The sequence below is a fragment of the Phodopus roborovskii genome, unplaced genomic scaffold (assembly GCF_943737965.1).
Source record: "Phodopus roborovskii unplaced genomic scaffold, PHOROB, whole genome shotgun sequence".
Lineage (NCBI taxonomy): Eukaryota > Metazoa > Chordata > Mammalia > Rodentia > Cricetidae > Phodopus > Phodopus roborovskii.
The window spans coordinates 1,607,169-1,622,420 of NW_026126585.1; the positions used below are offsets into that span (position 1 = coordinate 1,607,169).

A 15,252-nucleotide genomic window follows, 5' to 3' on the forward strand; every position below is an offset into this window, starting at 1 on the left:
GGGGCTGGGAAAAAGGCTTATGGGTAAAAGCTCCTCTTGTCCTGAAAACATGAGAATAGGAATAACACAATCTTATTACACAAGATAAATGCTGGGTGGGCATGTGGCAGCCTCCCTTTTAATTCCAGCATCAAATGGTAGGGACAAGATTTGTCGAGCAGGCTATCTATAGACTACCTACAGAGGTGAGATACATGTTTGACTAAAAAGCTCTTCCTCAATGAATAAGATGGAAAGGAAATCAAGGAAGACTTCTGTAGTCAAATCTGGCCTCTTCAAGTACATATTCATAGCTGGTGACTGATAAAGATATGGTGGTATTCAGTGTCTGTCTACCACCTATTCACTATAATAATTTGGGGTTGTCAGTTGACAAACTGATGTCTGGATATTCATTCAAGGTCTTATCCTGGAATTTTATTTTTTACACAGGAGAGATTTTCCTTCAGTGGGATACAATGAACTGGGTGTTCAAGCCTTGGGTTGCTGATTTCATCATTTTTTGTCTCTAACATTCTATTTAATGCTAAATCCATACAAAGAGGTGTCGACAGAAGCTTCTGTCCCACCTTGTCCCAAGACCCTCAACTCCCAAATAAACACATAGAGACTTATATTAATTATAAATTGTCTGGCCTATTGCTCAGACTAATTCCTAACTAGCTCTTATGACTTAAATTCACCCATTAGCCATTTGGCTTGGTAACTTTTCTCAGTAAAGCATTCTCATATTGCTTCTGGCTGCCAACTGACTCTCCTCTGCCTTTTACCTTCCAAGAATTCTCCTAGTATATTCTCCCTGCCTATACTTCTTGGCTGGTTACTGACTAACCGGTGTTTTACTAAACTAATGTGAGTGACAATTATTTAAAGTGTACAAGAGGATTATCCCACAAAAAAAAGAGGGGAGAGGAGTCATATGGAGTTAGAAACAACCAGACAGGTCTAGAAAGGCTAAATGAATATGGCTAAATGAATATGGCTAAATAAAGTTGACCTGCCTTCAGATTCAGATTCTATCTTGTCATTGTCCTGACCTGGATGTGATATGTCTATAGGAACAGATGGAGAGCAACACCCACTCTCCAATGTACTGGGAAGACCCACTCATTCAGAATATAACCATGCCTCTTTAGAACTCCTAAGTTACAGTGGCCTTGCTAGATACATAACAAAGTCAGCTCTGTTTAATATTTATATAATCTTTGAAATTTGGAAACCTGGCTTGGTAGATGGCTCAGTAGGTAAAGTACTTACTGAGTCATAACATTTCTCAAAACCCACAAATAGATGGGTGGGAGCAAGAGGCTCCTCCCTGGAGACAGGAAATATAAAGTGGAGGATCCTTAAAAAGCTTTCTAGCCAGCTAGCCATCTGTGCTCAGTGGCAAACAAGAGACCTTCCCCCAATGAGATGGAAGCCAGGGGCAGCATCCAAGATTTCCCTCTGACCCCCATACACATCTGTGACAGGTTCATATGCAGCATTATTCACACAAATAACAAACACACAGGGTCATACATGCCAATCATAATACACTTTGTAATTTTGTTATTAGGTCTTATATTGACTGCACCAGACCTGAATCATAAGAAAGCACAATTGTGCAAACAAACAAAATGAAATTATATTCTTTTGAAATGAATTACTTCAAGAAATGCCCTTTTCAGTAATAGTGTAAACCTCTTTGTCACCCTCTACAAGATGAACAGAACATTCATGGTATTCAGAGTTAGCTATCCCACTGAGGAAGATGTCATAGACTTGAAATAGAAATGGAAGGACTCCAAGAATTAAATGACCCAGTTCCTTAACAAGCACCATTAAAACTTGCTTCAGTTTACCAGATCAAAATAATTTTAAGATTATCACTCATTGCTTTGTGATTTCTTCATTAATAGGGTTTCATGCAGGGTAAAATGGAATTCATCTCACTTCTATGTAATTTTTTAGGGTCAAGTGGAGGCAGAAAGCCACATGAGGAAATGTTTGTCCCATTTAGCCATTAGAAATAATGTCTGTGCTAGGTTAAAGCTTTGAGCTACCAAATCTCCATGCAAAGGAGGGGTTTCAAAGCTATATTGTGAATGATATCTTAATGCCAATTCAGAATTATATCATTATGGCTATTTTCCATCTGACAATAACATGTTTCCATATTTTAAAGAGGGTCTTTTCCACAAACCTGTGGATGATGAAGTTACTTCTTAGGAAAACAGTAATGACAATCCTTTAATGCTGACTTCCAGGGAAAATATATTAAGACAGAGTTGGTCTGGGACAGACTATCAAGTGGAGACCCTGGGTTCAATCCTCACCCAGAGATATCTCCAGCATTTGTAATGCTGGTGCAGTTGTTAAGGTTTGTTGTTTTGTTTTTCTTTAGGAATTTTAATTTTTTTTTAATTCTAATAAACACACACGCACACACACACACACACACACACACACACACACACACACACACACATATATATATATATATTAGTACTTATGAGAAGACCAAGTAAAACAAAGGTTGCAAAGCACACAGGTGAGCTGATTCAGATGAAGGCCCAATGGTACTTTTGAGGTGTTAGGGAACTCTCCAGAAAGAGATGGCTTTGTTCAAATGATTGACTTGCTTAAATATGTTTCTTTCATTTTATTTGTAAAATTTTAATTTATCTTTTTTTGTTCTGTATGTATATATATGCATAGGTTTGTAATTGTATGTATGAATATACACCTGTGTGTTTGTGTGAGAGTTTGTGTGTGTGTGTGTGTGTGTGTGTGTGTGTGTGAGTGTGTGTATCTTAGAGTTTCTATTGCCATGAATAGACACAATGACCATAACCACTTTTTTGTTGTTGTTGTTAGTTTGTGGATTCAATCATGGTTAAATTATTCCAATATTTAGATCATGAACATATAGTGGCACCATCACAAAGTAACCCACTTTGATGGATTCAAAGCTCTCAACATAGGACTGGAATGAGTCCAGTGATAAAGGCACTTACTGCCAGTATGTTATGAGTACTTTCCAGAGCCATGTCAGCCCCACAATAACACCGACTCTATTAGTTATAAAGCTGTTGGCTGTTGGCTAGAGCTCCAACAGGCTAGCTTTGTCTTAAATATTAACCCATTTCTATAAATTTAAGTGTTCCCATATGGTCTGATCTTACCCTCTAGAGGGTCCTGACCTCTTCTCTCACATCCTATATCTTGACTCCTTTCTACTATAGCTCCCAGAATCCTCCATGTCTCCTACTTTTGCCTATCTTGCTTTCCTATTGGCCACCAGCGGTTTATTTATTAACCAATAAGAGAAATATATTTATGGAATGACATCTCCCATCAACCTTGGTAACTCTTAGAAAGGATAATATTTAATCATGGTGGCTTCCTTACAGTTCAGAGGTTCAGTCCACTGTCATCATGGTAGAACATGGCAGAGTGTAGGCAGACATGGTGATGGAGAAGTAACTGAAAGTCCTATATTTCACAAGCAACAGGAAGTGGTCTATCTCATGGGGTGTGCCTTGAGCATGCATATGAGACACCGAATCTCACCTCCATAGTAAAACACTTCCTCCAACAAAAGCAGGCCACACCTCCTGATACTGCCAATCCTTTTAGTGGTCATTTTTTTTTTCAAACCACCACAGTGTATGTATACAAGAGAACAAATCAACCTGTCATTTCCCAGTCACTGTATATTCTTCTCTTTTTACTTAATTTAATTTCTTTTATCTCACAGTTTCATTATTGCCCATGGAGCTCATCAATTAGGCTATGCAGGCTGGGTAGCCATGTTTAGGTATCCACTCTGCTTTCCCAGACCTGGGATTAGAAATGCATGCCACTATGTCTAGATGTTTCTCCACGGGTTCTGGGCTCCCATTCAAGGTAAGCACTTTATTTGCTGGGTTATCTCATCAATCCCTAATGTGACTTTATCTAATGTCATTAATACAATATTTGCTATAACCAAGTAAAACACTGGAGAGTTAAGCAAAATGATAGCGAGACATTAAAAATCAAACTTAGAACGTCTTTTTATGGTAATAAAAGTGACCTAATCCTTACACATTATAAATACATAATGAAAGGTCTGACTGTGCCCCATAAACAAATGTAACTATGGTAACAATTAAAAGTTCAGAAAACTTAAGATTATGTATTTACATGGGAACATTTTGAAATCCCAAATACTAGTGGCTAGTCAAACACCTAGAGACAAGGAGATATTTAATAAGTGCAACTTATGAATCAATGAAGCTGTGTTATGTTTACAGTGACATTTATTGATGGAAGCAAATGCTTATGTTAAATTGAAACAAAAGAGTAGGGTACAAAATCTTATATACAGAGTAATCTCGATTCTTAAACAATCATTTTTTTAAATTTACTTATTTTTGTTTTATATGCATTGGTATTTTGCCATAGATTTAAGTTCCTTTGGAACTGGAATTACAGGCAACTCTGAGCTGCCATGTGGATGCTGGGAATTGATCCCAGGTCCTCTGGAAGAGCAGCAGTGCTCTTTACTACTGAGTCATCTCTCCAGTCTCTTAAGCAAATATTTTATTATGAAATTAATTCATATTTATTATAGCAAACTTGCAAAAAAAACAAGCAATTATGAGCAGCTGCCCAGTGATCACACATAATACCAACACTGGGAGGTAACATCGAGGGTTTTATTCCCTTGTATGCAAACTTAGAACATCTTATGAATTGCCAGAGAAAAGCATCATTATTCACGGAGAGTCAACACACCTTGGCTTTAAGACCATTTTGTGATGTTGTATACTTGCATTTTACAGTAAAAATATGTGTGTATGTATGTATATGTTAGAGGACAATGTGGGCAATTTATTTTTCTCATCCCCTGGGTCCTGGAGCTCAAACTTAGATTGTCAGGCTTGGTGTCAGGGACCTTTGCCCACTGAGCCATCTTGCCAGCCCTACTTCAGTTTTAATGTAGACAGTGGCATTGTCTGTCTTCATGGGCCAGAGTCTCAGAAACCCTCAGAAAATAATCTAACCTATTCATCCTGGTGCCTAAAGTTCCAGCGCTGGTGCAGAGTATGTACTAAATCAGCAGACTTTAGGACAGTGAATTTCTCCTTCCACTCACAGAAAGAAAATGAACAAATTTGGTTTGGCTTTGAAATGGAATGCTATTGAAGAAAACTGAGACAAATTTTATACACATTTTCTTCTTACAATCTACTATGAAAAATGCTTGCAGATCTTTATTCTACAGTAGAGAATGTCCCTCAGAGTAATCTTTTCTAAAATCTTAGAGTGGGTGGCATTTGTTATCAAGTCTGAACATCAATTTCTGCTCTACCCTTGCTTTCTCTGTGCTATGCTGCACACTTATTCATTTAGGTCCAAACCCTTGTTTCTTTCACTCTTGTAGTGCTCTGGAGCTTGGCCACAGTCCTTTTTCTCACTTTCTTTTTGTTTTTAATTTTAAAATTATATTTATTTATTTGGGAGGAGGGAACACATGTGTAGAAATCAGAGGAAATTTTTCAGGAGTCAATTCTCTGTTATGAGCATTTTACCGGCCAGTCTGGTCCCAGAGCTGTGTCAGCCCCAAATGAACATGCAGATACTATATTAGTTATAAAGCTGTTGACCATTGGCTTGGGCTTCTTATTGCCTATTTCTGTCTTAATTATTAACCCATTTCTATTATCTAAGTATTTCCACGTGATCTTATCTTACTGGAGAGACACCTCATTCTTATGTGCCCTCTCTTCCCCGGGCTCACACGATGACTTCTCTCTGCCTACACTTTTCAGAATCCTCGCCTCCTAGTCCCACCTGTCATCCTGCCTCAATGGCCACAGTGCTTGATTCATCAACTACAAGAGAAACATGTACAAAAGACATCCTCATCTATCCCCTTCTGTCATGTGGGCTGTGGGGATGAAACCCAGGTCATTAAATTAGCGGATGGATCTTACTCACTGAACCACACACCCCACCCTCTTCGGTTTTCTCTCAAGCTAAGTGTGTCTCCTGGATCATGAGCCAGATACTAATATGGCCCACTCATTTTCAGATAGAGAGCATTCATGGGCCACAAATGTGAGCCCATCCTAACAACATTTTGGGTGTGGACTATGGACGAAGGCCAACTGGCTTTGTGAAAAACTCTTCTATTGAAAAGCGAGGGCTTTTATTGCATTCTCTACTCAGTCATATCCCAGCCTACTCCTACCTGATAACTGATATGAAAGCGCCACAAGCAGAGAACAATATGGCCCTCAAATACTTAGGCATCTTTCTTTACTTATAATTGTATTCATGTCATTGTTAGATTTAAGTAAGTGGAGGGTCCTATGAACATCATGTCCAACATCAAATTTCCTCTAGAGAGTTTACAAGAGAATTATCAATAAAAAATGATCCATTTATTAATTGGAATTAAGCACCTTTGAGGAAATGAAAACATTAAGAGATTAAAAGTAAATAAAAATTGTCTTCAAATAAAGTGTTTGCCATGAAAGCCTGAGAAGCCTGAATTGAGTTTGGTTTCCTGAACCAAACATTCCCTGGCATGCACTCACATTCACCAACATCCCTCCATATACACAACACACAAACATACAGAAGACCATGATCAAAAAATAAAAGTGTTTTATATTCTTCGAGATCATTCTGTTTTAAAAGCAGTCAGCATTTTTAAAATACATGAGGGTGAAATTAGGAAGATCAAAATTGATTAAATTCAGATCTCAAAGATTTAAATACATAAAATATAAAACAATCGATCGTTGTGAATCTGAGAACTAATGAATAAAGGTTAATACTGCATGTGACTAGATATATAAGAACTAATTAAAAGACTCAAGAAGTATAAAGTATCAAACAGGAAACTTTGAAAAGAAATGTATAACCAGACACATACAACTGCATAACATCAACCCATACATCCACACACCAAGTTTCTTATGCTTTACAATATACAGTAAAGCAGCTGTGTGTGATGGTGTGCAGAAACTAGAACTTTCAAAAGTAAAACCAATTCTAAGGAATTTCAAAGGCAACCTCTGAAGCCAGGAGATGACAGAGGCCATGTGTGCTCATTTGGTAAATTTTCCAATTCAAATCAGCACATAGGAAGGAGCTGTGATTGGCATGCACATTTGTGATTTCCACAGTGTGATCTCTCCTCATGCAGACAATTTCAAATTCCCATCATGACATCATGGATGCAGAGCTAGGAAAGATGTGCTTTGGTAGCAGTCATGAACCAGTGCTTCTGCATATATATATATATATATATATATATATATATATATATATCCAGAGTATATGTGTGTTCTCCCTCCCTCTCTTTCACCTCCCATCTGAAATATAACACCCTTCAGCTGTCTAGCAAAATGATCTTCCAAGACTCAAGGTGAGATAAATACCTTGTTTCAGATAAAAGTTTAAAATGCAGGGACTTTAAGGCAGAATATATATATATATATATATATATATATATATATATATATATATATATCAAAAAGGTTTGGCTCAGAAAGGAGAGAATGACATTTTTTTTTTCAAAGCATAAATGTCTAACATACAGAGAACAGGAAGGGAAAACTCGCCAGGGCCACATTCATGCCCCAGCACAAACAGCTTCAGGAGCAGCATTTTTACTATTACAGTATTATTATTAAGCATAAAAGTGGTACGGTAACAAATAAGCCCATTCAGAAGTCATTCACACTGATTGATTCATCTGTCTACTACTTGGGAAGTGGAAATTGACATTTTCTAGACTCATTGTCAATTCCCATAATGTTCTAAAAATGTTATATATTCTTAATGAATCCAGAAGACTGGAGAAATGGCAGATTATTTCTGGTCCTATCTAAACTGTTACACTGTTAGTGAAGCATGTTCAGCATGCTATTTTTCCGAGTATGTCTCCTTTGTCTTGTAAATCTATATTCTGTTAGAGCACCTTCTGTACCCTTATTAGGGATTTGTAAGTAAATGAGAACACCCCACACTCCCACAAAGATCCTCAAAATTTTTGAGAAGTCATTCCAAAAGGTGCAACCAAAACTTTCCTCAGAAAGTGCTCTCTTGTGCTGTCCACTGCTGCTTAAGATGCCCAAAGTAGTAAATGCTTTCTAAACTGTACTGTGACAAACAGAACTATAAAGATATGAAAATCACAAAACTAGTTGAAAATGGGGGGGGCATATGAAGTCCAAATGTACAAGTAATTTCAAAAACTGAAAGACTTGTATTTATTAATTATAAAACGCAAAACTCTAGATTGTATATATAGTAAAAACAAACAAAGAAACAAAACAAAACCACAGATAGCTTCTTGGAGGTTTGAGATTCAATCCACAGAATTCAAGAATAACGGGACTTGGTCGTACAGGTATCAGAAATTCCAATGCTCTTACAGAATTCCTGGAAGCTTACAAGCCAGAATCCTCTACACTTCTGCACAAGGCACAGAACAAAAGATCCTGTGTCAAACAAGGTACAACAGCCAACACCCGAGGTTGGTTGTTGATTGCCCACAGACACGCATGTGACTGTGTACACAGCACACATTATACACGTGCACATGTGCAATACACAAGATCACACATGAGGAAAGGATGACCAATTTGTGACCAAAGCTTACGACATCAGTCATAAGCAAGATATATTTGAGCTCTAAAAGTCATTGTTAAAGATCAGTTATTGCTTAGAATATCCAATTGAAAAGTTCAGCGCACAACGAGCAATACATTTTTGCAACCAGAAAGTGAAAATTCACAAAACCTGTCTGGGAACGAGAGGAGAACTCACTCTTCCAATGTGAGTTTATAACTAAAGAAATTCAAGTAAGAAATTGACTTTGTAAAAGGAATTAATAAATTAAAATTTAAATTAAAATGGTATTATTTTACTTTATTACTTGATTACATTTCTCCAAGATTACTAATAATTAACCAACAAAATCATTACCACAAATAACCAGCCATTAGCAATGAAATCACCAACTCATAAAGCAGACATGAGCAGCATTGTGCACCATTGCCACACGGGTGACTTAGTACATCCTGTTTCAAAACCTGTGTCAAGACTACAGATGGCGGCAATGTCTGCAGCTGCGAGTCACTGACCACACCAACAGAGACTACTAACTCAATAATGTTAACGACATACATTGAAAATATAGGACAGAAAAACAGACCTGAGACTTTGCCTAGGATAAGTGATCTTGCGGTCCTGAACTCGACTTCTGGGGAGAAGTTATAGCTGAAGAGTTGCTGGTCCATCTGTAAGAAAACAAAACAATGCCATCAGCCCAGGCTTTCAGAAGGCATAAAGCAATCCCTTTGTAAATACTTTATAGGCTCACACTGGGAGGGTTCCTCTCGGGGGTTTTCTCTCAAGAGAGATTAGAAATGCTCCACCAGTTTTCCCACAATGCACATAAACTACCCTTTCTTTCTTCCTTGTAAAATAAGGTTTTTCACACTTCCATTCCCCTGGATATCCCACAGTGTTATTGTCAAGTATTTATTTCCCCACTGAGAATTCTTCACCAAACTCTTCACTGAAAACAAGTAAACACAGAGGCCCATCTGGTGTCTGGTATGGCACATTAAATGGGACCCAGCAGTGTTACCCGTTTTCACTTTTTCTCCCCTCTTTTTCTTGCAGCCACCACCGTCTGCTTTTCTCCCATAACCTTGTTCTGTTTTCAGGTGTGGACTGTAGGGCGTCCTAGTCACAAAATACAGTTTGATAAATAGAGAAAAGCTGTCACTGACAGACCTGGCTGATCACGGCACAATCCAGGTCCAAAAGAAGTCACTGCTGGATTCTCCAGTGCTTGATTTCTAAGGGCCATCTTTAGTAATCACCTCTGGCTTCACATGCCACTGATTCTGGCTCGCTCCTCCTCATCTTGTTCTCTTTTCCAGGCTACACCAGCAATCTATCTCCATTTTTCTCAATCTAGTCAGATCCAGTGTATTATTCCATTCTCTATTATTTGGTGGAAGAGTGTACATCAAAGTATGTGTACGTAAAAGTCAGAGGACAACCCCAGGTGCCATTTCTCAGGTGCCTTCCGGCTTTTGTCTGAGTCAGAGTCTCTCTGTGGCCTAGAAATAGGCTAGGTTACCTGGCTAGCCAGCTCCTAGGGTTCAGTATGTCTCTATCTTCTCTCTCAACATCACAGAGATTGCAAGTGTGTGCTTGCCATCTCTGCTAGATCATTATAATGCTACTGAGATCTGAACTCAGATCCTCATGCTGACAAGACACATGCTTTTCCATCTCAACCCCAACTCCTGCCCTCCAAGCTCTACTCTTAACATGCAAATGATACTGTCCTTATCATTTTCTAGTACATACGCTAGTAATGTTGATAGACAGTAATACAATGGGGTGGGTGAGTTTGCTTTGCTTGGGAAAAAAATCAAATAAATCAGGACTAATATGTTATATTTCCATCCAGTTCTTCCTTTCACAACTCTCTCCTTATATGGCCACTAAGAGTGACTTTCTTCAGAACCTCATGATCTTGTTATTTATCCTATGATTTTACTATAAGGTATGGCCCATGGTGTGTGATTTAATACTATTATCACTGAATGGGAAATTAGGCCATTAGTAAAGAATATACAAAACTTGATACAAATGCATACTTCCAAATATCTTTCTCCTTACAATGCTATTACATAGAACAACCTAATTCCAGAAAAGTCACAAAGATGAATAAATTGTCTAAGCCACACACTATTATACTAACAGTTTCTCATGGCCATGTTATTTCTGGACTTGGGATCCTGGTCTGTGTCTTTAAGTAGGCAGGTTTGTCTGCCTGTCCTTGAAAAGGCAATTTGAATAGCCAAATTAAGATTATGATCTTGGTGGCTGAGTACATTGATAACCACCTGTCTTTTTCTCTGACAGATGGGCAGCACTCCTGAAATGTACCTTATTGGCTGACCAGGGGCTAAAGATGTCCTAGGGTCCTGCTTTTGCTGATGTTGATTGTTTTTGTTCTTTAACACTAAGTGGCTTTTTATAAATGAAAAAGAAAGAAGAAATGTAGATTGGCTTAGGAATGGGTAAGGATGGTCCATGGACCAATAAGCTGACATAAGGATAAAAACAGAAAGTCTTTGCTCTAGTCTTTTCTGCTTTTTTTCAGTACTGTGCAAATACCAAGTGGCTGTTTATTATCTACTATAAATTGATTGGCAAAAATTATGTGGAGAAGGAAACCACATACATCTTACTGCTCTCTTTGTCCTCTACTTTTCTTTTTTATTTGTGGAGAGAACAGAAAACACAAAAGTATTAAAAAGTACTATATTTAAAATGCTGTACAGAACATGCCCCAGTTTTCCATCATGGCTCTATTAAAAGTATCAACAAACAAGGCTTGCAGGGATAACTAATTAATGAAGTATGTGTCCATGAGTCCAAGGACCTGAGTTTGGTCTGCAGAACTCATGTAAAAGTTACATGTGGTGACATCTGTCTGTAATCCCAGAATTTGGGAGGAAGATTCAGGGAGATCTTTTGAGATCACTGGAGATCAAGTATAGCCTCCTTTTTGGTTTCTAGATCAGTAAGAGTATCTGTATCAAAAACCCGAGGAGGAACTGTGCCTCATAAGGAATGACACGTGAGGTTGTCACATACACTACACAAACAGAAAGTTATCATTACAATTCCTGCCATTCATCAGTTCAGCAGCTGCCCTCCCGCCTCCATCCAAAGATACTCAAAGGTGTGACCCTTACTTACATGAGGAAATATTGCAATAGGTACGAGGTTAATTTCTAATGGTATGGTAATTATTTGTGTTACATATCCAAGAATTATTCCTGTACTTCCATATAATTAGAATAATTAATAGTCATTTTTACCTTTCACCACAGGCCACATTAAAGTGGTCCCCAACACTATAGCCTGGCATCCCTGAAATCCTCTCCATGAGCCTCAAATAATGAGGCTCCAACCAGTATACTCCCAACTTTATAAGCTAAAGTAATCCCACTTGTCCTGGTTTAAGAAAGAACTTGACCTATCCTAGAATAACCTGGAAAAGAATCTTAATGAGAGATTGCCAACATTGTACCCACCCATGCGCATGTTTGTACGGAATTGTCTTCAGATGATTGATGTGAGAAGACCCACTGTGAGTAGTACCATTCCCTAGTCAGGGAGTCATAAACACTATGAGAGGAGAAAAATCAATCTGGACACAGGCAAACAAGGGGTCATAGATACACTCATTTCCCTCTGCTCTTGAGTACCAATGGGACAAGTTTTAACTTCCTGCCACCCTGATTTCATATGGTACACTGTAATCTGGAATTATGAGTGAAAATAAATCCCTTCTGACATAAGTTGTTTTTTGTTTGTTTGTTTGTTTGTTTTTTCATCAGGATATTATTGCAGCAACAGATGTGAAAGTAGAACATCTCTCCTTTTCCACAAGGTCACATCAATCTTACTCACATAGCTCCTGAAGCCATGTGGAATCCATCACACTCATTCACTGAGGACCCAATGCTTTGGACTTCTTGGTAAAGACCAAGCTCTTCAATAATGAATGTAAACCAAATTCCAGTTTCTATCAAATTGACATTCTAGAGCAGAGTTAAAGTACATATAGTAAGTAAATATTTTATATCCCATATCAGATGTCAAGAGTTCCTAAGAGAAAACAAAATGAGTCCAAGATAATGAGCACTGTCCAGGAAGATCAAGGGAGCAAGGTTGCAGGACATCAGGAGAGGTCTCGATGAAGATAAACATTGACATAGTGGAAAATGCGTAGCATTCAAAAGTACAAGATTGAATAAGATAAGTCATCGCATAACCATAGCTACAATAGGGCAGGAGTCTAACAGAGTCCTATGTGCACCAGTGGGTAGCAGAGAAGAAGAGGACTCAAAAAGAGACAGCAGTGATCAACTAATATGACAGAAGAAACCTCAGAGAAGACTGATACTGTCCAAAAAGTATGTAAGTCAAGCCCCACAGGGTGGGAGCAATTTCTGTGTCACAAGTCAGGAATATGACAAGTAAGGATAAGGCTGAAATGCTCCAATGTTGTGTAGCACCCTCCTCCATTGGAGGAAAGCTTGGGTACAGGGAACCATGAAGTTGGTCTGGTCTAGCTGACTTTAGAGGTATGTGACATAAGCTTTCAGGTTATAGCCAAAGGTTCTTGGGACACTGTGTGCTTTTCAGTTTCTGAGAAACAGACACCCCCCCCACACACACACACATTCAATGAAGACTTCAGGTCATGTTATGTATCTCTGTGTTTTCCCTTATAAGCTGAGAAAGCATGAAAACTTAACAGGGTAATTAGTATTAAACATTAATCTTGTATAACCTCTGTAGCTTTGAAATGTCATTGTATCCTGGCAACTACAAGTGTATTGATCCTGACAATTACCACTATATTCTCTTTCTGATAAGGGTATAAAAACTCTAATTTATCTCAATAAAAATTATCACAGCCCCAGTCTCGCTGTGGCCCCTCTAACCCAAGTCTGGCTTTATGTCATAACAGGCCATATCTGGTAATTTTGGCTCAAGAAGAAAGGGTGGGAACTTAACACTTGGGGAAGTGAAATATTATGTCCTAAAGGGAAGCTCATTAAATAATTCAAAGTCTTCAGGAAGTCCCTGAAACTGACCAGATACACTATGGCTAGGAACTTAGCTTCCCAAACTGAGTTGCTTGAAACAAACATTTTCCTACCTATTGATCTGCCTTCAAGTTGAACAGTGCAGGCCAGGTTTCAGCTTTGGTCAGTCGCCAGCTATGCTGGATTGGATTATAGTCATGTCTTTAAGTCACTTCTGCATTTGGAACCCCTCAACTGTATGCCTGTTGGTAACCTAAAACTCACTGGTTCACTAATTTGGAATTAGCTGCATCCTTATATTGGTTTGCTGTCAGTTCTCTAGATGGAATAAGTGGACATTTGTTCATGCCTCCCCAGAAATATTTCACACTTCACAAATAATAACCTCATTTATATCTTGAGCAGTACAATTTTTGTATAACATGGTGGGACTGTGGGGAAGGAAAGAACAATAGTTAATTTTGATTGTCATCTACACGGAATTTTAAATTTTAGCAAAGAAGCAAACTTCTAGGCATATTTGTGTGGGTTCTGGATTGGATTAACCGAGGTAGAAAGACCCACTTCAAATGTGTGTGGTGCCATTCCAGGAACTGTAATTCTCAAATAAGAACAAAGTAGAAAATGGGCTGAACACATTCATTCATTTCTCTGTGCTTCCTGACTAAGGAAAGAATGTGACCAGCTGCTTCATGCTCCTGTTAGCAAAGCAGAATGTACTCTCAAACTGCAAACCAGAATCATTCCAACCATTATTTCTTACATATTTTTTCACGGCAATGAATACAGTAACTAACAAAGAAGATACACTTTGGAAATTGATATATATCTAGTTTTCCAAGGAATTTGAAAATAAAATGATAAAGTCTAGCCATCTGCAAAACTGGTGAGAAAAGGGTTTCTTCTCTAGAGCCATAAAGATCTCAGTTGATGTGTTCACTTGTATTTGATGCATTTAATAACTATGTGGATTGTGTTTCAGGTAGCTATTTGGTGGAGCGGGAAAGGTGGTCGAAAGGCTGGAAGACAGGAGAATGTTGGATCCGAGCTTGTGGCAAGTCCATGACATCTGACTCACTTAATAGGGAAGGCCTTAGAACTCTGAGATATTGAGCTGAGCCACAGTGAGGAGAGAACACATGACCCTCAAGTCCAGGTAGGAGATAGGGGGGAGGAGATAGGCAAATAAAAATGTATAATGTCTCTTCTGAATAATATATTGCTCACAGAAGAAGAGACCAACGTCAACTTCTGAGAGGGCAGATGCCATTGCACCTGTTCCTGGCAGGGGAAGAAGATGGCATTTGAAGTGACAAAAGTCAAGGACACAGATGAATGGATTAAACTCACCAAAGCAAAATGGTGATTGCTAAGCTAACATTTTCTCTTTAGGTAGAGGGGTTGTCTAGACTTTGACTGGACTTTATTGAGATCTGCCCTGCTCTGCCTTTGGCTCTTTAACCAGAGTCACCAATCTTACAAAGGGACCTATCACACTCTGTTTACTCAGATAATTATGCCTGTGCTCACATGAACAATTCGAGAACCTTCTCTGTGTTCTCTACCTAGTCAACTCTTCCTCATTGTCAAGACCCATTTTGCACTAGGAACT

General features: G+C 38.4%; 1 protein-coding gene across 1 annotated transcript in view; it reads right to left on the reverse strand.

Annotated features, from left to right (window-relative positions):
- Positions 1 to 15,252, reverse strand: part of LOC127236381 (contactin-associated protein like 5-1-like) — a 159,895-nt gene that overhangs the window by 40,529 nt on the left and 104,114 nt on the right. Inside the window, exon 9 of the mRNA XM_051204006.1 lies at positions 9,041 to 9,287. Coding sequence (XP_051059963.1) covers positions 9,041 to 9,287 — 247 coding nt within the window. The remainder of the gene's footprint in view (positions 1 to 9,040; positions 9,288 to 15,252) is intronic.